Source organism: Coturnix japonica, chromosome 2, assembly GCF_054131305.1.
Source record: "Coturnix japonica strain WE chromosome 2, WE-NBRP24, whole genome shotgun sequence".
Taxonomy (NCBI): domain Eukaryota; kingdom Metazoa; phylum Chordata; class Aves; order Galliformes; family Phasianidae; genus Coturnix; species Coturnix japonica.
Genome location: NC_140664.1, coordinates 100111158 through 100134710, shown reverse-complemented (window position 1 = coordinate 100134710; position 23553 = coordinate 100111158). Strand labels below are relative to the sequence as shown.

The window sequence follows — 23553 nt, the reverse complement described above, 5'->3', positions numbered from 1 at the left end:
TGCCCCTAGAAACACATGCCTCCCTTCCCATGCTTAACTGACAAAGGAAAGACACCTGTTTCACTTTTCGGTTTATTAAAAATGGATACCATAAACAAGACCTGTACAAAAAAAAATCCAAAGTCGCCCAGAATGTGGTTAACAGTTGCATGGGAGAAGTTATCGTCTTGGGCCTCCTCGTCCTCTGCCACGGCCCCGGCCTCTTCCGCGGCCTCGGCCACGACCTCTTCCAGCAACTGAGCAAATGAAACAGAAAGGATGAAACAAGTGAGACCTTGGAACGCTTGGATTTAGATGAGAACATTCTGCTGCAAGCACAAACAACGTAACACCTCATCACATGGAAGCAGTAAGGCAGATATTAAACCAGCTGATTCCCAGAATGTTTTGGACGGTACCATCATCTTTTGTGTTAGGTTTTCCAGTGCCCAGCTTCCACGGGCCACTCTCTGTCTCTGACTTTGCTGCAGATAACAAGGAGTTGAAACATCACCGCTTCCAAATGCTACGGGAAGACCATTCTCTGTTTGATAAAACCTTGTTCTTCAGGAATCAGAAAAAGAAACTGCAACATTTTGCAGCACAGAGTGTTTTGGTTATTACCTATCTCCCTACAAACGTGCTATTTCTTCTTTTTTTTTTGCTGCAGCTCACATGTTTCATTAAGTTCAGCGTTGAAGGAAAATGCTCTAAGATTTGCAAGCCCCCACTCCCAGGTGCTGCACACTAAATGGCAGCATTCCTAAAGGGTCCCAATGGTCCCCTTTCTTTGGAAAGGGTCTTTAAAGATGCCTGTGCCAGTTTCAGACACGATTCCCAGCCCATTGGTTTGCCTCTGCTTCTCAGTGCTGCCTTGTCATGGCACTCTAAAGGAAGACAGAACCACAGAGTGATTCAGGCTGAAGGAAATGCTGGAGGTTCTACCATCCAGATGACAGTAATGCCATTTTAGCCTGTGACGCACACACCCACAGGTCCCTTAATCCATTTTATTAACATAAACAGATTAATTAGGATGCATTTTCAGAGCATCAAAGACTGCAGGTCCAAATAATTAAGCATAAATTACAGGAGAAATGGCAAGCAGTTGCTTTAGAGCACGATTACCTTTAACTTATTTCTGGAAAGACACACTGATTAACACTGCTGGGCAAAACTTTTACTGCCTGAAGACACAAACTTTGTGGAGTTTACTGGATATTAATTGTTAACGGCGCAGAACAAAACCAGAAGCATTCCCTATTCTGTTAGGCTTTAAGGGCTTTATCCACAGGAACACAGCCTCAGCTCCCTCTGCATTCTGAAGCCCCTTCAATTCGGTTCTCCAGCAGATTGTTTGTATCCACTGCCAAGTGAGATTTCAGTCCAGCACCGCTCCTGAGGCTGCTCTATATTTTCTTATTAGGCTAAATACAAAGTTACACACAGAAACCAGGGAAACAGAGCAGACATTTTGAAAAGAGAAACTGTGCATCCCATTGGTGCTGCCTCTGAGAATGCCATAGGTTAAGATTTACTCACACTTAAAGACGTTTACACTTTAAAACAGATGCATGAGAAGCTGTGTAAATAACTTCTCATGAAAGGAGACTACAGACACAATGAAGGTACACAAGGCAGAGTTCGGTACAAACCCTCAGAGATGAAAGCAATACAGAAATTAAGATTTCCAATCACATGCCTTCAGAGCGAGAGCACGAAAACACAAAGTAAAACAAGCAGAGACTGGGAAATCATGCACTCACCTGCTTCTCTTTTCTTGGACTTGACTTTTGGTTCAACATCTACTAGCAAGGTGTCCAGGGGCAAACTGTCTGGTAGGATGAAGTATCGGATGTTATTCCCCCGAATGCTCAATGTCTCCAGCTGTACAGGCTCCCTGTTCTTCAGCGTCATTTTCACAGCCTTGAGATGAGTATTCATACTGACATCCACTCCTGAAATAACACAAGGCTGATTTCAGGGGTGGGAACACACAGGATGACTCCTCTTTGGCTATTATTAACTGTGCACGTGCTTCAAGACTTTGCTAACACACGCTTCTGGATCTGTGCCATTTGTTAATTAAGCCTCTTAAGTGGAAGAAGAAACTACATCTTTTTTTCCTCTATTAATTATGCTGATTTATCAGCTGCTGCCCTCAACACTGATATATTTCCAAAGGAAGAGCCACTTACCACCAGCTGTAGGGATCTGTTCCTAGGTCTTAAGTCATAGCAACACTAAACACTTAAAATGATTCCTCCGGACAACAAATAAACTGCCACTTACTACAAAAGCATAATATTTGTCTTTTTTACTCCTTTCAAAAGAAAGAAAACGAACTTTTGAGTAGAAAAATAACACTGCGTTTCCTTCTAAGTACAACCATGATCTTCTGATCAAACACATCTAACATCAGCATCAGAAGCACCAACTGCAGGTGGCACCGTGGCTGCAACAGGCTTCGTACACCCATGTACAGGGATGACTGTCATTTTAGAACCATGGATGGCACTGCAGGGTTTTACAGGTTCTTAGCACAGCATGAGAGAGACTTTGCTCAACAGCGAAGGCTGTGAGAGTACAAGGGTAGGAGGCACAGAGTGCTGCCACCACAGCCAGCTTCTAACAAAATGGACGGATCTGGCTGCAAAATAACGTGCTTTTAACCCTTACATCTCAGTAGATTGTAACCATGTTCAGCATTTACCATTTATCTGTGCTACCGTTAGAAAAATATCTCTCTGCCAGTGACTCAGTGGTGACTTCTTGATGCAACTACAGTGTACTGCAGCTTTACCAATGAGATCACAGAACGGTTTAAGTTGGAAGGGACCTTCAAGTTCCAGCCCCAAAATGTTCTGAAACATAAGTGGATAGGCTGTATGACCACTGCCCTTTGATACAGCAGTGACACTGTCTCACAATGCCTGCATGCTGCTGCAGTAATTTCAGATTACCACACTTACACCAGCCACGCCAGCACCGGTTTCCTTTACCCCACACAGCTCAGATCAGCCTGGGAGGCTGCTGGCACACCGTACCTGTGATGGTGCCATGCACCTGCGTCCCGTTCTTCAGCTCGATGGTCACAGTCTCGTGACTCAGCTTCATCAGAAACCTAGGAATTAAGCACAGAGTGTTTGCTGTCACACTAAGCCTTATGTCCAACCACATGCTGATACGGGGAACCGATCGATGTACATCCTAACGCAAACGTTCTCAGCTGCCATGAACTGCACTGAAGGTGCTCCATGGGGCAAAGCCAAAGCCCCAAACGGCGCCCAATTGCCAGGGGCTGGAAACGGTGGCACCGGGCTCAAGCAGCGTCGGGACAACGCTTCCAGTCACAGGGTTTGTGTTTTGAGCGCCCTGCGTGAGTTGGGTTCGGGATCCCTCGTGCATCCCGTCCAACTCGGGCTGCTCTCTGACCACCAGCTAAGCAGCAGCCATTTTGGATCTCGGCACCGCGTGAAGGCGCTTCCACCCGGCTCCGCCCCCAACCCCCCGGGGTGGTTTCCCGGGCAGCCCCGCTCGCAGGCCCAGCCGCTCGCCGCAGAGCCCAGGCCGCAACGAGGCCCCGACAGGCCGGGCGGCCTGTGTGTGGGGAGGGGGAGGCGGCCTGCGCGGGCTCCCCGCCGCCTCTCTCCGCGATCCGCCTCCATCCGCTCACCTGACGAGCTTCATTGCGCCGGCGGGACGGCGCGGCGGCCGCGGGGCTTTCGGCGGGCAGCGGCGGCCGCCCCTGGGGGCACGAAAAGGCCTCGGCGGAAGCGCCGCGAGCGCGGGCGGACAGGAACGCGGCCTCCAACGAGCGCACCGAGCCCCGAGAGATTGAGCGGCCGCCGCCGGCTGCGATCAATGGGCGGAAGCGGCGCGGCGGAAGGGGCGGGACGCAGCGCGACTGCGCGGGGCTGAGGGCGGGCGGGCACTGAGGGGATGCGCTGCCGCCATTTTGGAATGGTGGGCTCGGGATTATACGTATCTAAGCACTGTAGCTGTGTGCAAATAGTCTAGTCCGCACCAGCGATGCTTCTACGTTAAGCAGTTGATAAGGAGCTCAGGCACACAAACGCAGCGGCCAGGATCTAGAAAAATCAGACCTTTTATTATCATTGATGAGTACACTGTTGTGATTTCTGCAATACAGACTCTTTTTGTAAAGCACTGAGATCTGGCTGCCCTCCAGCTCTGAGAACCCACGTTAACCCACGTCTCTCCCTCCATCCCTACACACACACCACAGCTCTTCTTTTCCACATGAAATCTGTTATTTTATGTTTTGCTTTAAACAAACCGCAAAGAACCAAGTTTGAGAGGGCAGCTGCCCGAGAGCCGTAAGAACCATTACATACTGAGTTTATGGTGTTCCTGCACTTTGAGTCTATGACAGAGGTGACACTGGTAAATGAAGTCAGAGAGGAGTTTCCAGTTAACCACCAATTGGTATTCCCAGCACAGCATCGAGAAGCAGACAGAGGCATGGTGAGTACTGATGTTTATGTGCAGGTTATGCTCACATAGAACCAGAAGCCTCCAGCAACATTCAAGGTTAAAATGAACAGATAACTGCAAAAGTCTGTACACAGTTTCAGTCACAACACAGTGAAACACTGGAGTATCAGTGCTTTGTGTTCTAACCTCAGTAACAACAACTGTGCTAGCTCTAAGATTCTACACGTTTCTCCCCCCATTTACATTTTATAACTGCAATCTGAATATACAGCTGTACTTACAGGAAATATTAAACAATGTGCAGCGCCTTAAGCAAGTTTCACGGCTGGTTTTGAACAAACCATATAAAATAAGTGACAAAATAGTTTAAAATTGGTCCTCAAGTAGGATTACTTGTTTTTTATACAGCTTGGAAGCACTAAATTTAAAGACACACATTTATTGTTAACCAGCACATGTTATTTTGTAGCTTTTTAAAGAAAAAAACCTTTCCTTTTAAAGTGTGTTACATCATGCATGAAAAGCAAGAAGCTGCTCCCAAGTGCAACATGGCATTAGGGTGACACCTCCTCCTCTGATCCATACTCCTTTTTTTTGTGAGTTATTCCAACAACATCAAGAACAGAAGCAGCTGACTAGCAAAAACAATACCAAATTCACCTTTGCATTGCAACCATTCTTAAAGTGATGGAGAACTTTGGGCCTTTAGCATAAGGAAGGTTTGATAAACCCTGCAAGGAGTTTTACATTCTTTGATTTCATTTACATCCATTGAAAGAAAAGAAAAAAAAACCCAAACCTGTATTTTCAAGAGCTAACTAATGAATCATCATCTGGAGACTGCAGTACTGAAACAGTGCAAGACGTTTGCAACTTCAGGAGCATCCAATTACAACTCTTCCTCAAACAATGATTAGTAGAATATTGCATCAGTCCTAGACAACACAGGACAAAAAGGTCATTCTGGAGGAGCAGTAGGATTCAAGAAATCCTGTATAATTGGTGGAAAAAAACCTCACACATGTATGAAGGTCTTGACTTAACCACAGCAAAAATAATCCAGCTACAAACCGTGGAATAAGACTTCCTGTTGTTATGACACCTTATTTGTTCAGAGAACGCTATTAGAAACTCTTATTACTGCTTTAACATCCAGGTGTTTGGACACACGAACAGCAGAGCTCTCTCCTGCCAAACCAAAGTTCAGCCAGAACCGCTCACATGGACAATGAGCTTAAGCCATCCACTTTATACTCTAGAGCATTCCAGAAACCAAAAAGCTGCCCTTAATCATTGAATTCTCAGTGAAATGGGTGGAGGCCCCTCAACTAATGCAATATTCCAAAGACCATTGCAACTGAGACCATTTCTCTCCCCTCCAGCGCTGCCAATGAAGAATGTCCATAAGACCACTATTTGGTGTGGAAAGCAGGTCAGTAGAGACTCCAGGTATGGCTTGAGGAATCCTCAGTACCAAGCCGCTTTCCACACACACAAATTCAGTCCATTTTCTCTTTCTGGACCAGCTTGGGTGCATCTACAAAATCCTTCCCGTTGTAAAGGATGATAGCAAAAGTTCCAAAGCTTGCAGTTCCCCAGAAAAGCACGTAGGCCAGTGTCTCAGTCCATGTATCACCTGGTAGAAGTCAGACAAACACTGTAGTTCATCTCTGACAATCAGACAGAACAAACAACAAAACATTCAAGCCCTCCCACAGACATCAAATGAAGTTCAGAGTGCTTCACAGGCACTGAGGCCCTTCTTAGACCATTTTCTCTTTCCTTACCTAGAAAGTAACCAGTTAAGGTTGCTATTTGTAAACTAGTGCCATCTGCCACACAGCTGTTAGAGTACTTTAAGTAGACAACTACGGAGGTCACAGGCTCAAGAACTTTACAGGCACAAATATTAGGAAATTAAAAGGAAAAAAAAAAAAAAAGCAGAAAGCCTTTTTTATTCCCGGCCCATCAGATCAAGCTTATGTCTGTATCTCACTTTTCTGATCTGCCTTTGTGCAAAATAAAAATGATAATAATAATAATCTACTCAGGTAGAACTAAATTTGGGGGGCAGTTAATTGTGACTTACCAGCCATTAGCAAACAAATGATGCACATGGAGAAAGCAACCACCATAATAATAGGCAACTGGGAAAAGGAAAAGAATAGTTACACAATACAATAGTCAATGAATGTAAGGAATGTACGTGCTAAGCCTGCAAAACTATTTACTTGCTTTGCCATCAAGTTACTTCAACTGCTGATGTCAGATTCAACCATAAAAGTTTGGATTGTTCCAGAATTTGCGAGTGTGCTCAATAGTGATATTCAGGATTAAAAAACACCTTCTATATATTAAAACAGATGTGACATAAAGGACTTGTTTTTCCTTTAAAAGAAAAAGTGCACCAGCTACCACTTAAACCCCTCGTGTCCCCAAGTCCCATATTGCTACATGAAAGGGGAAAGGGAGAAAAAGGCGGAGAAAAGTTTTCATGTTACAGTCTACGCTTCTGCATAAAGTATGAGAAAAGATCTTCACAAGCTTCTTCTGCAGAAGGAAACAACAGTCACTGGTGGTGACTGGTAGGATTTCTCCCTTCCCACTTGAAGCAGATGTTAAAAACAACAAGCAGCAGTTTTTTCAATACCTCAAGGGCACTCCGCTTTCTGTCAAAGGAACAGCCTGAGTTTAGTCCTACAAGCAGGTATCACAAACACAGCCACATTATAGGGACGCTCAATTACTAAGCAGGTGATTTCTACTCAGTTTTATTGATGCAAGTGGCTTAAATGTTTCATGTGTTTGCAAAAACGTGAATAGAGTCTCTATACTCACAGCTAAGAACTTCCAATCTTTCTTGACGTGTAGAGGGCTAGCAGATTCTACTTCATCCACTGAATAGTTTCCAAGAAAGAGATCAATAGCATCCTGAGAGAGAAACAGAGCAGGAGCTGAAATGCACAGCAGTATTTAACATAGATCTCCCACAGTTAGGAGCCCAACTTACTTGTCTAAATCCATCAGAGAAGTTATTTTTGTAATAACGTATTAATGAGTTCCAGCCATCCATTATTAAGCCCCACTGAGTCCTCTTCCCAGTTCTGCAAAAAGACATTTAAAATATTTATTACATATTTATGCATTCAGGACAAGATTTCAGATACAGTCCTTTCACTGTTCAGACGTACTATGTTTAATGAGTACCTACAGCTCTACTCCAGTTTTGTAGAGCTGCCCCTGCATTATTACCATACACACTTGTTACAAGTTATTTGTAAAGGATTACACTTCCCACCATTCCATGATACAAATGTGCCATAAAGATATGCATGTCTTGGTTTTAATTCTAGACTGCCTATTCTTTGTGTGTACATGAAAGGAGAAAAGAGTTCTTTAGTACATTCCATTCTCACATTTTACCAGTTGAATCAAACCACCACAAAGTTCACTAATAGACTACGCCCCAAATCAATGATCTTTTTGAATGCAAAGACCTAAAGGAAACCCCAAACGTACCCAAGAACCCAGAATGCCTTTACAAGAAAGGCAGACTTGCCTTGTGTAATCTGTCTTTAAGGCACCAGTTCCAGCATACTGTTTGGCACAAGCATTAGCATTATCAGCCCATGCTGTGAACAGGAAAACATGGAGAACATTAAGGAAGTTACGTACTGCTTGGAAAAGCCATTTACTTCTGTTTAAGCTTTATGAGCATCATACCATTTTTGTAGATTTTCTCAAAGTCCGCTTGCTCCTCAATTCTCTGCCCAACATGCAAAACACCCAGCCTCTGAAACAAAGCAGATGGAAGCACGCTAAGAATACGTTAGAAATACTAGGACTTGCTTTCACAAATACCTGTGTGCAGTAAGCTATTATCCGGTCAGTGCGTTTCAAATAAGCGTTACAGTAACTCAGGCATATAAGCTCTTGAGGGGTTTCATTGTATTTCAGTTTCAAATAGAATTCCTTTCTCTTCTTAAGAGCCTGTCAAATAAGAGCTAAGTATTTACCTGAAGCTGGGCTTGAAGAGATCGGCGTGCTAACAAGCTCTGAATCACATTTGTCCTATCCAGGCAGTCCATACAATTACTGCGGAATATTCCTTCCTGATGAGTCACGATTTTACCATCTGAATCTACTAGAAAATAACTGAAACATACAATGTATAAGTACCTCGGTGGATTGTAACAAATACTCCAGCAGCCAAAACACAGCTTCTGGAGCGGGTGAAGAATCACTAGCCATGTCTTTGATATGTGATGCCAACCAGAATTTTTCTCCTCCCTTGATGAAAAGCAGAATCAATACATGAACGTGTAGAAATCTTTGAGCAATACTCACTACTGTCATTCAGACAGACAGCAATATTGAACTACAGGCCAACGGGAAGAGCAGCTACTCATGCAACAACAGTGACTTTAAGTTGTGGATACACAATTACCATGATTACTTGCAGAGCATAAATATTAAAGTAACCAGATCTGGGTCTCTATACCAGATTACCAGCCTTAATCCAGTTACCACAACACAAAGAGTAAAACGTGAGGAACACTTCTTCCAGATAATTGCTCAGATCTTTAAGGCAACTACTGGAAATCTGCTACCAACAGTTCTCATGCTCCTCCTCTCCATTGCACAGACATCTGTGGGAACATCTCCCCATAACAACTACATATCTGAACCATCCCAACCTTTTTATCCAGCTAAACCATACAGGTTTTTGGTTTTTTTTCCCCCACTTAACTGGTATTAGAAAGCTCCTTTTAAATACTGGATTGCATGAAAATATTCTGATAACTGAGCTGAGAAAACAAATACACAAATCAAATGATCAGTTGGATGCATGGATGGGACTGGTCCTACCATAGAAATAAGCTTCCAGTTGCCTAAAGATTTACAAATCCTGTATAAGAAGTTACTCTTATGTAATTATGAGCTCTGAATTCTAACTACAGTATGATCTGTTGGTACCGTACAGCATTGTAAGACAAAACTCACACTAAAGATGCATACAAGCATATTATACAAGCTTCACAGGTCTGTTTTAACCTGCCTTACAACAATAGAAACTGTGAGAAAGCAGTCTTATTTTAATACTTAATTAAAAGAACCAGCAAGTCTTACCTAAACTCATCCTGCTGTTCTGCTAGTTGATCCAGTAAAATCTGAAGCCGATCCCATCTCATCCGACTGCACTCTTTATGGAAGTCAAATGCTATGTATCTGAACAGAGGAAGAAGCACCTTTTTAGCATACTTACTGCAGTGAAGGTCTCAAAAATCCACACATCCACAAAACAAGGCAGTGGCAGAATTTACACCTATGGATCTCATCAGTGCTCTGTAATCTTTCCATGGCTGCTTCCTTAGAGTGCACAGTGACAGTATCTACACTTCTGTAATGACACCATTAGCCTGAGACAACACTAGTTACTCATTTTAAGTTGTGGCTACTATATTTTCTCCCGAAAGCACATAAGAGAAGAAATGCATCTCCTTTCACCTGTGTCACTACCATGACCCTTGAATTCCCTCATTTGTTCTGTTTGTTCCATCTTCAGCCTCACCTGTGCATAAAATCTAAGGGGCAATGGCTACATAAAGGTTACTTCAAATGAACAAAACATCAACAAGTCAGCTGTTTAATAAAGGCCTTGAAAGCACTGATCACTCTGTTTCAGAGGCAACGCTGAGTTTTTAAGCTCACGAAAGTATAATTTGACTTCACGTGTACCTGACCATTCCATTTGCCATGCTAGTCACCATTTTTGCAAACGTCTGCTCCAGAGGCAGCTCAGAACCCTTTTGGTTAACCTGGAAAAAAGGGAAATAGAAAAAAAAATGAGAGCATTATTTATAAGCCTGCTTGAAAGAAGAGCAGCTTTCTCAAGAAGAACAAGGGAAAGCATACCAAGTTAACAATCATCTGCTTTCCATAGCTGATTATTTGAGAGTCAAAGTGTCTTTGGAAGCCATCCATCTAGAAAAGAAAGGAAATGCAATGACAGATTTAAGATCTGATTTACAAGAAACCCCTACAACCACTTTCCAATGATACTGCACACACAGTTTTATAGCACAGTGCTTGTTGTTCTCTACTGTGTTAACACACTTTTACTTTCAGTCCCCCACCCACACCCCCCCTTACCAGCTCTCCTTAAACAAGCTACAAGTATTTTCCAACTACAAAAACAAGAACCAAAGAGCAAACACTGCCCTCATTCAAACCAGGTGTTCTTTTGTCAGGTACTGAACTTCTTCCACAGAACACACGACTTCTCACTGCTACTCAATAATCCTCCATCTAATATTGCTGACTTTCACTCTTCTGATTACAGCCTGTCACACCACCCACCTACACAAGCCCAGAAATGCATTAAAGCCCCAAGACAAACACTCACATACATGATTTACTGACTTGCTGATCTGAGGCTTTGGTTTATATTTGAGGTTTGGTCTCTGAGACCAGAAAAAAGGAATTGATCCACGGGTCTGAAAAGAGAATGTAACAGTTTTAAACAACAAAACTTACTTGAGTTCGTAAAACAGAATGGTTTAGTTAACATATTTTTCAAATACAGACAGATTTATTAACACATGCCTTAAGCTAATCAGCAGTTTATTACACTGGCCTTACCTGAACAAATGATGCTTTGCTCCCCTTGTAATGCACAATTTGCTCTGTTTCAACAAAGTTAGCTGCGTGTCCTTCTGAATCAATACCTGGGTAGGATAGAGGCCTCGTTAAGAGCTCAGAGCACACCAGGACAGCAACAAGGTATGAAAAGGGTTTCTACCCTCAAAGCAAGTATGAAAACAGCAAACCTGCCTCAGGATGGCAAATTAAAAATGCCTCTGGCAGACCTTTAATATGATCTGTATCAAGTGTAGTTACTGAAGAGCCACAATTGTGCTCATCACATTTTGTGAATTATAGTCCTGATTACAGTCCTAGAAACTGAGTAGCTGAATAGGAAATAAAGCAACTGCTTGACACTAATAACTACAATTCAATAGCAAAGGTACTGCAGAAACTGACTTATTCCTTCAAAAGCATGCATTATTGAGACACACAAAACAAGCAGTGCTTCAAAGCTATTTCCCTTTCTAGTTTTTCACCTTTAATAATTAGAGAACATCACCGCTCAGGGCTGCTCTGGCAGCACCAGTGATGCTCTGTTTACTGCTAGGCCAGAAGGGCTGTGCTTGCATTTAACTCCAATCTAAGTGGGAAAGCAGTAGAGCTCCCTTACAGAACATGTACAGTAATCTCCATTTGCTATTTTACCTCTTACATAGTAGCGTACACCAGCTCTGAAACAGCTTCTTCTGGAAACAAGCAGCCAGTCAAAACACTTGCCATTAATAGAACAGGAATGCATAGAGATAACTGATGAATAACAATAAGGAAAAGAAAGCCAAACATTTCTTACATATCAGCAAACAGCCAAAGTGAAGGAACCAGAAGATAACACCCAAAGATGTATTTCAGGACTATAACAAATGTGGACCTGCTTTCAAATCCCCCACACACACTCACACAAATGAGAATGCACACCAAGCCTTCAGCAGGAACTTGAGTGATGTCTTCATTACCCAGGTAAGTCTACTATTTCTTCACACTGCAAGATTGGAACCCCACTCAAGATGCTGAACAAAATATATGTAGGTTTATATAGAAGAAGATCTGAGATTAATTAATTAGCTTGTAGTGAGACTATCACGGTTCTGCTTCAGGTTTCTCCTACCATTTTAATCACACACATGTTTCTTTGAATTCTTGGGCTCTTTAACACATTTGGTTAATGTCAGAATTACAGCACCGTGTATAACTTGTGCTAATTATTTATGTAATGAAAATAGGACAGAGGAAGGTTAACTGCAGAATGCCAATTGCTAATGGCAATCTATCCAGATTCTTCCACCCAGCCCCTGGCAGAGGCAGGATATGGGCTGCGCTGTTTTGACAGTTCCCTTTCACTATCTTTCCTTGACTCTCCACCTACTCCCACAACATTTTCCATTCAATGAAGTCACAGGAAAGAAGGACTGGAGATGTGCCAGCTGCTAACAGTCCTACCAGAACTACTGATACTGCCTGGAAGCCATTCCCCGCACACATCAGAGCAACCCTGCCAACAGAATGCTGCATAAGTTACTCTGTCAAGTCCTGGCAGTTCAAGAAGGAGTGGGTAAGTCAGAACCTGGGACCTGTTGATCACACACTGCTACCAGAGAGCGTTAAACTTGCTTACAAGGTTAAATTTTCTCCTTTTCTCAAAAGAAAACAAAACATCCCACTCAAAACCTTCAAGACTGATTTATTTGCTAGAAAGGTACTGGTGCAGGAAAAGCAGCCAGCTAGGAAGAGAGATCCAAGAGCCTTTTTATTCAACAACAGGAAGATTCACAAGTATTCCTCCAAATCAAAGCTAGTCTACCTTATTTTAAACTCAAAGGAAAACCTGCAAACTGCAGGTTTTCTTATACCAAAGTAAGAAGTGCTAAGGTTGACGTAAGAGTTTGCTACATTCACCCTAACCTTTACTTCCTTGAAAAGCAGTTATGCAAATCATGCCTGTAAAATCAATTACATGAAGCCTTCGAAGTAGAATATTTATACAAGTTAACATGTCAGTGGGCTACCAAATACATAGCATTCATATCTGAGCAAAACACCACTTAATTCTGACATTGTATTCTATGTTACATTACCAATGTAGCAACCCATGCAACAGTCATTTTTGCCACAGACTGCCAAATTCAGTACCGATCTTTACAGCAGGAAAGGATACATCCATGCATCACTGGCGTAGCAAACCTATGGATCTGAAACAGACAAGAAAGCCACACAATGCATTTAGAATTATTAAAAAACAGCAGACAAAAAATGGTAACTAATAATGGTTTCTCTGGAGGCTTTTAAGCGTAGTTTTATATGCTTGGAATTTGCTGCTTTTTGTTTTGGATGCAGTAATTCCTTCAGACATTCCTTCTGTTTTCACCAACCAGCCACTTGGCTTTCTTTGCTCTTCCCACCACAGGTTCTCTGATTTCCCCAGCTCTGTTTGCATAGCACCATCTAAAGCATCTACTCAGTCATATATCTTTGGAATATGCATAATAGCCTTTTGCTACTACCTATCTTCACATTCCAGAAGCAGGGCACAATCCAGCCTTAACAAGTGCTTAACAAGAAAGCACAACCCCACAGGTTACTGAGACAGAAACAGTGTGTCATTCACTGGGATAAATGGCATGTACTGATAAAGAGAAAAGGTTGCTGTAGTGTAGACAATCTAGTAGGCTTAGTGTATTTCTCAAATCTCTAAGTCTGGCCACTGATGTACTCACTACAGGCACAGCCCACAGTCAGGCACTCATTTACTGCACTAAATGAATTCAAATGTTACATTCTGGCAGCCTTAAGTTGAAATAAACTAAAAGAATATGAAGCATTAGCCTTACTTAAGTTTCAGATTTACAACCTGCTCACTAGGCAACCAGTTTAAACTGCACCCACTAAGAAAGATGCCACCCAGCCTTAGAGTATTGTGCTAAACCTTCCTTATACCTAAGGATCAAATACCAGGTATTGAGGATATTGACATAACACTGGAAGTTGTAAAGTAGACTGTCGCTATACTCAGCTAAAAGACAAATAGCCAAGCTATGCTAGAACCCAGCTGCCTGACATAAGGAGAACACTGTATAATTTTCTTAGGAGTACATTCATCCTGCATCAATATAGGCATTATAAAGTTTACCTCAGGTTGAGCAGCAAACTCTCTAAGAAGATGCCCGTTCCATACAAACCGTGGATCTGCCTGCAGCAAAAAAATAACAAACCAGAAAGCCACACTTTTACAAACTCTGTTCCATTTAATTCAGCATAAGGGCAAGTTGGAAGCCATGCATTACGCAAATTTAGGTGGGTAAGTGCATATGGAGGCATATTCAAACCATTGCTAACGATAGCAAGATAAGACTGCTCAAATGGGCACAAGGTAGGAGTGTAAGGAGTCCAGTATGCAATAATCAACAATTCAGAGAACCAAAAGTTAAACAATACTCGCAGTTATAGAGGAAATAATTTATTTCCAGCTAAATAAATGATCCTCAACTTCACATCTCTCCTATTTACAGCTCACCTCAAAGTATCTTGGGCAGGTTGCCGAGCACTTTCTGAAAAGCCACCAGATTAGTCATCAAAGTGACATTTGGTGCAGAGCAGTGCAGGCTCCAGGGAGATGGCACCAATTCCATCTCTAAGAGGAGGCATGCAAGACAACGCATCAGTAAGGACGAGGATAATTCAACCTCAGTGTGAGAAAAAGGATAAACACCTATTTCTGTTGGAAGATACAGCAAGTAGGACTTAAATTACCACAAAAAAAATATGTGATGGATTAGTGACCTAGTTTTGGGGCCCTTCTCTGGACCCAAGGGCTGGAACATCTCCTTTAAGAAGAAAGGAGGAGGAAGTTGGGCTTGTTTAGCTTGGAGAAAGAAGGACTTCAGGGGAGACCTCAATGCAGCCTTCCAGTACTTGAAGGGAGCTTACAAGCAGGAAGGAGACTGACTTCTTAATGTGGTCTGATAGGACAGAGGGGAACGGTTTGAAAATAAAAGAGGAAATTTAGATTAGATGCTACAGGAAGTTCTTCACTCAGAGGGTGGTAACGCACTGGAACAGGCTGCCCAGTGGAGCAGAGGATGCTCCGTCCCTGGATGCATTCAAAGTGAGGTTGAATGGGACCCCAGACAGCCTGATCTGGTGAATGGCAGCCCTGCTGATGGCAGAGAGATTTGAACTAAGTATCTTTAGCATCTCTTCCAATGCAAGTCATTTCATGGTTTTATGAAGTCAAAGGCAAACCATCTTGAATTCCTTTTAAATTCATTTGAAACAGTCATTTCAAAGTACTTCTAACCTGCCTGAACACATCTGACATGACAGCTGAATATACTTTTGTAACATCATGCTGCTAACAAGCTATGAGGCTGAAGGAAGAGTGGACTACTATGACAGCTGCAAACCCCAGCAGTTTCAATAGGACGCCACAGCGCTCAGACTTTTGTTCTGAAGCATAATATATTAGTTACTTCTACTCCTATTCTAAGCACATCAAAAAGCAAACTAAGTTGACTGAATGTACTTAGCACACCTAACTGGCTGCTTCTTTTTCCCCCTACTGTCAGCTTCTTATTTAAGAGAACTACCCCAGTACAACTGGATTTACAAAGCTACAGAGTTTAGCAACACAGGAATAGGAAGAAAAATAAAAGCACCGTTATAAAGACTTACATCTAAGTGACACACAAATCCATTCCACTCATTTAATTTAATGACTGTGATAGTAAAGACATTTTCAGCTTAAGAGGGTCATAAACTATAACACCATCTGCTACAATTTAACATTATTCCATTACGAAACATGGTGGAAGATTTAAGCTTGAGAGCACTAGGCGCACTGATCTCATCAACATCATCCTAAGCTTTTTATTAACTTAAACTTAGAGAAAGACAGCATTTAAATGATGTCCAAAAGAACCTGAGTAAAATATACTTACGTCACACAGAACTAAGTGACAACATCAGAGAGAGATGTGAAGCAACAAGAAATCCTTACCCTCTCCAATAGGCTCATCTCCTGGAACTCTGGGCTGGTGTTGGCTAACCGTTGCAGGGTATGTGTTAGGTCGTAAGTTGTTGAGAAGTAAAACCCATCCACACTCAAAACATGACTAATCATCGATAGAAATACTTTATTGTCCTGTAACTGTTAAGAGGAAGGGAAAAAAAAAAAAGTTACCAATCAAAATACCTTATTTTTAAAAGCTATCATTTCTTTACCCAAAACTATTTTGATTTAAAAAGTAACCACCTGATTGAGTAACTCCTTACATTAAGCAAGGTGGATGGCCAGATGTGAGCAAGGCAGCTTACTGCACAACAGTATAGCTGTGAGAATGATATAACGTGACGAGAGCAGTGGCTTTATGGAGCAGCTCAGGATGACCGTTTACTAATAGACTGCAAAAGCATAGCACTAAAACATCTCTGCAGTACACCATACGGGGAAAGCATTCATTAAGGCCCTCAACAGGGAAAAGATGATAGATAATCAGGAACAAGAATTCGCAGCAAGACAGGCAACTTCATCCTACCATACTGTGCCATCCTAGAAAGGGGAAAAGTGCACGACTTATGGATCAAGATCAGTGGGATTGATATTCCATTGTGTACAATGCTGGTTATCTCAAATGACATAACTTATATGCATTTCAATCTAAATATTCCAATAATACTGTAGTCCAACCAGAGGAAGAAGTACAGTTCAAAAAGGTTCATAAAAAATAAAACTACACAAACTAAAACCCAGCATACTCAGATCCACCAACTTTCATGGTTCCATCAGGCTAAGTTCTGTGGTAATGGAGATCAACAGAAGAATTTCCTCCCCATACCCCCAGTCAACCCACTTCTACCTGAATATCAGTTAAGTGCAGCATGGTCTTTTTGTAGGAGAGGATGTCAAAGTCTGTCGCTTTCCAGATGGCATGACTGAAAATCTCACCTACTTTCTTCTTTTTCGTTATTACAATAAGATACGTCCCTGTAAATGAAAAATAAGCAAAGTTCTCTTAAAAAAAAGAAGATATGCAAATGAAGAAAAACAGTCCCTAACCATATACCAGAAAAAAGAAACCAAGAGGGAAGAGTGAGGTTTCTGCATGTCCCAGATAGAGCTTTGTTCATTACAGCATCAAGCAGCTGGAACAGAAACAAATGCACTTACAGAGGTACATCTCTATGCCAGCAGATCAGGAGCTACTCAAGAAGTGTAAGGAATTCACAGAACAGACAAGGAAAAGAAGCCATATTCATGCTGCAGAGCAAAGGCAGTCCAAGTCTTTAAGGTTTCAAATGTAGCATGCTCAGTGCTTCCCAAATCAAGCATGCAAAAGAAGCCACGTCTGGAATCCAAGAGGTCTATCTACCTTACGCTCAAAAATATATCTGTCCTATTAGGTTCAAAACAGAGCAAAGACAAATGGTTTTGTTTCTTTGTTTTAATAACTTTAAATGGTAAACCTGCCAATTTTGTGGTTGAATAAGTAACAAGCCAAAAAAATACCATAAGGGTATGCTCAAACTAATTGATTTGTATTTGTTGGACAAGAACACAATACAGCTTCATTTCAGTGCCATTTTGTTTCCAAATAAAAGATCACAAAGCTGTATGAGGGCAGAAAAAAGTCATTCACACACAGTAACACCATTAAACATGTAGTTGAAAATTCAGCTGAGTAAAGCAATGAGTGGGTCACTTAAGACAGGGTGTCCGTTACATTACTCTCTCTGTGTAAGATGCAGTTTGGGCTTGGTATGTGAGCTCATTAAGTCTGGAAGTTTAAGAGCCTGTTAGAAATCATCACACTTAATGGTGATACTTCACTTCAGTTGAAGAATACCATAGCGTGACTGAACTTAAATCCTTCTTTTTGCATGGAGGCTTTCATTCACCTCATTTTTACATCACTTTCCAGATTACATTAGTCTGTAGAAGGCTTTGCTATCCAAAAGATAGCAATCTCTTGTTAGATTAAGCCTTATGAGTCATATTCATTTGTGGCAGTGACTACTGACATCTCACAGTAATTGTGGATATTGAGAAAGATCAGCTTAGTCTTACCTTACCCCATAAATCCCTGAGATGCAGGACTGTTCCAGTCCATTCTTTTCCTTTCAGTTTTGAATTTCCTTCATATTTCTAAACTGGCTGGTACACAGTTATTACCTACAGATCTGTACCCACTTACCCAACACCTTGTCACTCTCATTTATTTGCGTATCAGTGTTATTGATTTGAAGTCAAACTGCACAACACATGGCTACTATTTCAAGTCCTCCAACTAAGATGAAAACAGTTACAGAGAACATCATCTACCAGAAGAGCAGATGAAGCCATCTGCATGCTTTTGAAATGCATTCTTAAAACTCAGACTTGCCTTTAGAACAGCTACAAATTTAGGACTGTAATGAACGTACACAATAAACTGTATTTGGATACCTCTGTATTGCAGCAACCCAAAGGAAAGCCAATCATACTGATGAAAGTGTAGTACCAGAGACCTGCAAAGACTATTCTTGTCTTAGCAATATATTTCTCGTAACTGACATAAGCACAGTTCCATTTTCCTTACCTGCCACCAACCGTATTGTTCCCAAAATACCATATATCGGCCTTGTAACAGCTGAAGGAGGAACATCTTTCTTAACTAAAAGACAAACAGAAAACATCCATATGTAAACTTGAGAACATTCTGTGAGCGTACCAAAACTACACTGTCAAAAGCTTCTTGGATAAATCAAGCTTTGCTTGTATTGGAAGGAATGCAATAAAATTCTAAAGCCTGAGATGGGGACAGAAGGGAGTTGAGGGGGGGGGGGGGGGGGGGGGGTCGAGGAGGGGATGTAGAAGCACTCTAACCTGATTTGTTACTTTGATTAATCAAAAGAATCATTCAATTGAACACGTTTAAGCTCAATAATGATAGCTGAGCAAGAAGACTCCTGAACAACATACATTCCTGCCAGCATTCAGAAGCTTGTTGTTATAGAACCATCAAGACACCAAGGACAAACAAGCCACAAATGCTTGCAACTGATCAAACACCACTAACAGAAGCTGATGTAGACCAGCAAAAGACTTTAGATGGCGAGTAGAGATGACTCTCCAGTTTTGAAGGGGTAATTTTGAAGGAGAAATGGAGGTGCTATACCAGGTCACTAAAAACATCAATGGGACAGGCACACTGCTCTTATGTGAACATATCTAATAAAGAGTAAAGGAGTTGCTGCTTTTATATCAATACCAAACAGGCAGATGATACAATACTGCTGAGATTCCAACTCCTGAAGCATCAGAAAAGGGAAGGTGCACATCACTGTAACTTCATGTCATCATTTAATGCAAGTTCTTTGCTTTTTTTTTTTGGTTTTAAAGTGTTGGCTTCACATTCTGAAAGAAATATTCAGCCTGTGAAAGTTGTGAAGACCTGAGCTTACAAGAACCTGCACTGACACTTGAATCCATATTCACAATAGAACTAAGCTTACAGTGAGGTCGTTGCTGGCTTTTGCTATTGTTTCCTAAAAGGTCTTATGAAAATCCAGACTTACTACTAACAACTGCACAGCTAATTCAGCAAAAGCTGCAGGAGCCCAACATTCAGCCCTTCCTTCACTGATCCTGGCCTTGTTGCACCAACCCACATTAATTTGGATTAGTTAGGTCTTACTGTTGTCATAGATAGTATTGCTGGAAACAGACAAGCACCATCACTCTGGACACTCACAAGGCAAATTCCACAGTGAAAAGGAACTGCAAAGTTCTTCACATGGCAGAACACAAAGCATTATTTCTAAACACTAAAGGTCAGAAAGCCCCTCTCAGTATCACTATAAGACTCTTAAGATCTTCTGAGAACACCTAAAACAAGAGAACAGAAGGACAAACAGCCAGGCTTAAGCTGAGGTGCACTGGGAAGGAAAGTACCTGTAAGAGTGACTTCCGTGGAGACTCTGTCAATAGCCAGCACGTCATCTGCTCCATCATCACAGGCTTCCACATAGAACTTCTCCGGTGTTATGTGCCTTTAACAGAATGGAGAGGAACAAAAGAAATTAAGCAAGACTAACTTTATATTTTGCTCTGTTTTCAAGTGGCAAAGAGCCTAATCAGTTTGGATCTTCCTTTCAGCTGCAAGAAATCACCATAGCATTCCCATTGGATTACTTTCTAACAGTCGGTGCACAAGAAGCAAATACAACAAATCAGTTCAAAATCCACGGCCTGTTTAATAAACACCACCGTCCTTCATTACACTGGAAGTTAAAGACACAAAGCTGGGTTTACCTTCACACTGGTCTACTACATAACTCACATAATCTGAGCTTTGTCACTTGAAAAGCCTCATAAGCCAAAGATTGAATGTCAGAAGTCCGATGCTTCCTAATGCATCAGGAGCTGCAGCACCACATCCCTGATGATGGCCCAGGAAACACAAAGCTGTGCTCAAAGCAGTGAGAACACAGAGATAAACCTACCAGAAACCACCCAGGAAACAACTGGAGAACTCAGTCATGCACCAGGGCATTATTCCCTTTAGTTTGATGGCAGATCTTCTCAGGCCGCTTCTCCCTACACAAATATCACCCTCCTTCACATTCCTGTTGGTGCCTGTACATTTTTACCTTTGCCTAAGCCATTATCTCCACAGGCACTTTGGAAACTAACTTCCATGCAGCAGCCTATATTCTGCTTTTGTACAACCTTCGTCTTTGGCACCAGAGCCTTGTCCTTGGCTGTGCCGTCACTGCTATCTCTAACCTGCCAAAACAGCAACAACTCTTCCCATAAATACCTTGCTTCCATCACAGCTCAACAGCACATAAATCCTTCCCAAGATCCGAGCTCCTCTCATCTAGTTTGCATTACAGAAGGAAGGACCGCTGCTGTCAGAGACTATTGCTCGGCACTGCTAAAGAACAATCATAAATGAAAGTATTTGGCACCGACAGCATAACTCATTACACTCAAGAATAAGAAAGATGTCAATGCACCGCAGCCATCAGATTCACATTTCAAGTATTACTCTTCAAATTGCTCTGGAAATTGCTCTTCCTTCCGAAAATCGATAGCAAAACAACAGCTGTCATTGCCCAATCCAAGTCACGAGACGGCACTACAAAAAGCGTTGATCCTTAACATGATAGAAATGTAGAAGGAAAATAAACAACGCTTCTTAACGCCACTTAAAGGGTTGGCTTCACTGACAGCAGAGATGGTCTCTTTTGGTTTGCATATGTTGTGATGCTTCACTTGTTCCGCTATTACATAGTAGTGTTGTATACCATGAATACTAGGCAGAGTTGCACCCTACGTTGTAATTAGGCTGAGCTAACAGACCTATGTATTCCTATGTCCACATTTGGCACGACACAGAAACCATCTCAGCCTAATGGAACCAAAGATAGAACCTCACTCAATACCGCTCCAGCCTTCCAGACCTCAGCAGCCAAACCCTTACTTCAGCGATTGATCCTTTCACCATTAATACTTCACATCACCCTAATGCAGGAAGTTCTCCGACATCAGCCTCTAAACCCTGTGATAAAACAAGCCAAAAAGCACATCCTGAACCACATTTGCTGTGCTCAAGCACCAAAGCAGCCAGCAGTGGGCTATAGGAAAGACGTTAACAAGCTCCAGCTCCAGCAGCACGTTAAGTAACAGTGCCAACACGCTGATGGTTGCGGCACTCCAGAGATTCCAGATTTTCTAGGTGAGCAGGTGTCCTAATTACACATCCACGTTACATATTAGTCCTCGAGCACACACAGCACAAGGAACTGGAACATTTCCCATGGAGGAATAACCCCGGGACTTTAAGAAAAACCACCACCAAACCAACAGAAATACCTTTTAAAAAAGAATTAAGACATAATAAAGGCACAGCCCCTTCATTATTTCCAGTTATCTTTCTCTTCAGATGACAAATAGTTTAATGTGTAACTCATTGTCCTTCCCCATCAACAGCCCTGAGCTCCATCACGACAGATGAAGCATTGGGGGAATGTAGCAGTTCTTTATAGATGTGTTATCCAAGCGCTGGAAGCTCAGCTAAACAAAACCCAAAAGATGCACTTTTGGGCTTCTCCATATGTATGTATGGGCAGAAAGTGATGTTTGTACACTACTGTGGTGCTGCAGCACTACTAACCAGCTCCATAAGCGATGCTGTAACTCAACCAGTTACCCTGGTGGCACAGCAGCTTGGCAGCAGCACCTTAACCTGCACTGCTCACACCTGGCTGAAGATGAAGGCTTTGTGTCCCTGCTGGTGCCAATGTGACGTACCAGAGGTCTGCATTCAGAGCTGGTTCCCAAAGCTGGTTCCACAGCAGGGCCCAGCAGTGCTCACTACAACCTATAGGCTGCATATGCTGCCCTCTGACCTCCCAGAGGTTCTGTACAAGGCCGTATCCACACAAGCGTGTTTCCTTTAACAAAACAAGCCTTGCTGAGAAGGTCAGTGTGTCATGGGACACAGCAGCTGCTCACACAGCTCACCTTCCCTCTTCTGCAGGCAAGAAGGCCACAAGCTCAGCTCAGAGAGCAGCACATGCCATTGAGCATTGCAGCAGTGAGCTCTCAGTCACCACTGGTGGTTCTGCTGCTGGGAGCACCCAGCCACCTCCAGCACCTGCAGATCCTCACACGGAAAGGACCGAAACAAGGCGAGAAGCCCAGAGTGCTGCACAGACAGCAGCCGGTCTGCAAGGGCAGAGCAGCGTACACGTGCCCTGAGCCCAAACAGCCATTAAACGGAGCGGTCAGGTCAGGCCTAGGAGTCGCCCTCACACAGCGCTGCGTTGCCGCAGCAGCGCTGAGCGCAGCGCCGAGCAGCTCGTAGCAGCGGTCAGGAGCCCGGCGCCGCCCTTGTGCCGCACAAGGGCACCTCGCAGCCATGTCTGGCCGCCGCAGCTGCAGCCGAGCGGGGCGGGAGCAGCGGGTGTTGCCGTGCCGGTACCGCTGCGGTTACATAAGCGCTATTGCGGCACGGCCGGACCGCGAGTGCAAAGGTTGGCCCTTCTGCCGGCGGGCCGAGGGGAGCCGCCCCGCCCCGCCCCGCCGCCGCCGCCTCCCGCAGGTGTCGGAGCCGCCCCCCGGCCCGTCCCGCACTCACAGCTTCAGGTTGGCGTATGACGCCGCCGCTGCCGGTCCCGCCGCCGCCATCGCTGCCCCCCGCACAACGCAGCTCCCGCTCCGTTCTGCTCCGCTCCGCTCCCCGCCGGGCTGACGCGGCCTGCGGCGACGGAACCTCACACGGGACAAACCACCGCGAACGCGAGAACAGCCGGGCGCGGCGGCGCCTATGGGAGGTGGCGGGAGGGCGCGGGCCGGCAGAGCGGCACCGCCATTGGACGAGCGCACCCTGACCCCGCCCCCGCGGAGCCGCCCGAGCGGTGACGTCACGGCGGGCGGAGGGGGCGTGGCAGGGAAACGCGCGGGGATTGGGCGGCTCGGAGTGGGGCGGT

General features: G+C 43.3%; 2 protein-coding genes across 2 annotated transcripts; both read right to left on the bottom strand.

Annotated features, from left to right (window-relative positions):
- Positions 1–58: 58 nt before the first annotated feature.
- Positions 59–3852, bottom strand: SNRPD1 (small nuclear ribonucleoprotein D1 polypeptide). The gene is made up of 4 exons (XM_015854155.3): positions 3656–3852; positions 3027–3103; positions 1746–1937; positions 59–236 (listed from the first exon to the last, which is right to left on the bottom strand). The coding sequence occupies exons 1-4, from the start codon at positions 3667–3669 to the stop codon at positions 160–162; spliced, it is 360 nt and encodes a 119-aa protein (XP_015709641.1). The 5' UTR covers positions 3670–3852; the 3' UTR covers positions 59–159.
- Positions 3853–4069: 217 nt separating this feature from the next.
- SACM1L (SAC1 like phosphatidylinositide phosphatase) lies at positions 4070–23364 on the bottom strand. Its single transcript, XM_015854151.3, has 20 exons — positions 23202–23364; positions 20009–20106; positions 18654–18728; positions 16935–17062; positions 16076–16225; positions 14210–14269; positions 13238–13271; positions 11731–11832; positions 11080–11165; positions 10848–10934; positions 10354–10422; positions 10177–10256; positions 9568–9666; positions 8454–8592; positions 8161–8230; positions 7997–8069; positions 7448–7541; positions 7276–7368; positions 6527–6584; positions 4070–6073 (listed from the first exon to the last, which is right to left on the bottom strand). The coding sequence occupies exons 1-20, from the start codon at positions 23249–23251 to the stop codon at positions 5937–5939; spliced, it is 1782 nt and encodes a 593-aa protein (XP_015709637.1). The 5' UTR covers positions 23252–23364; the 3' UTR covers positions 4070–5936.
- Between the last annotated feature and the right edge of the window lie 189 nt (positions 23365–23553).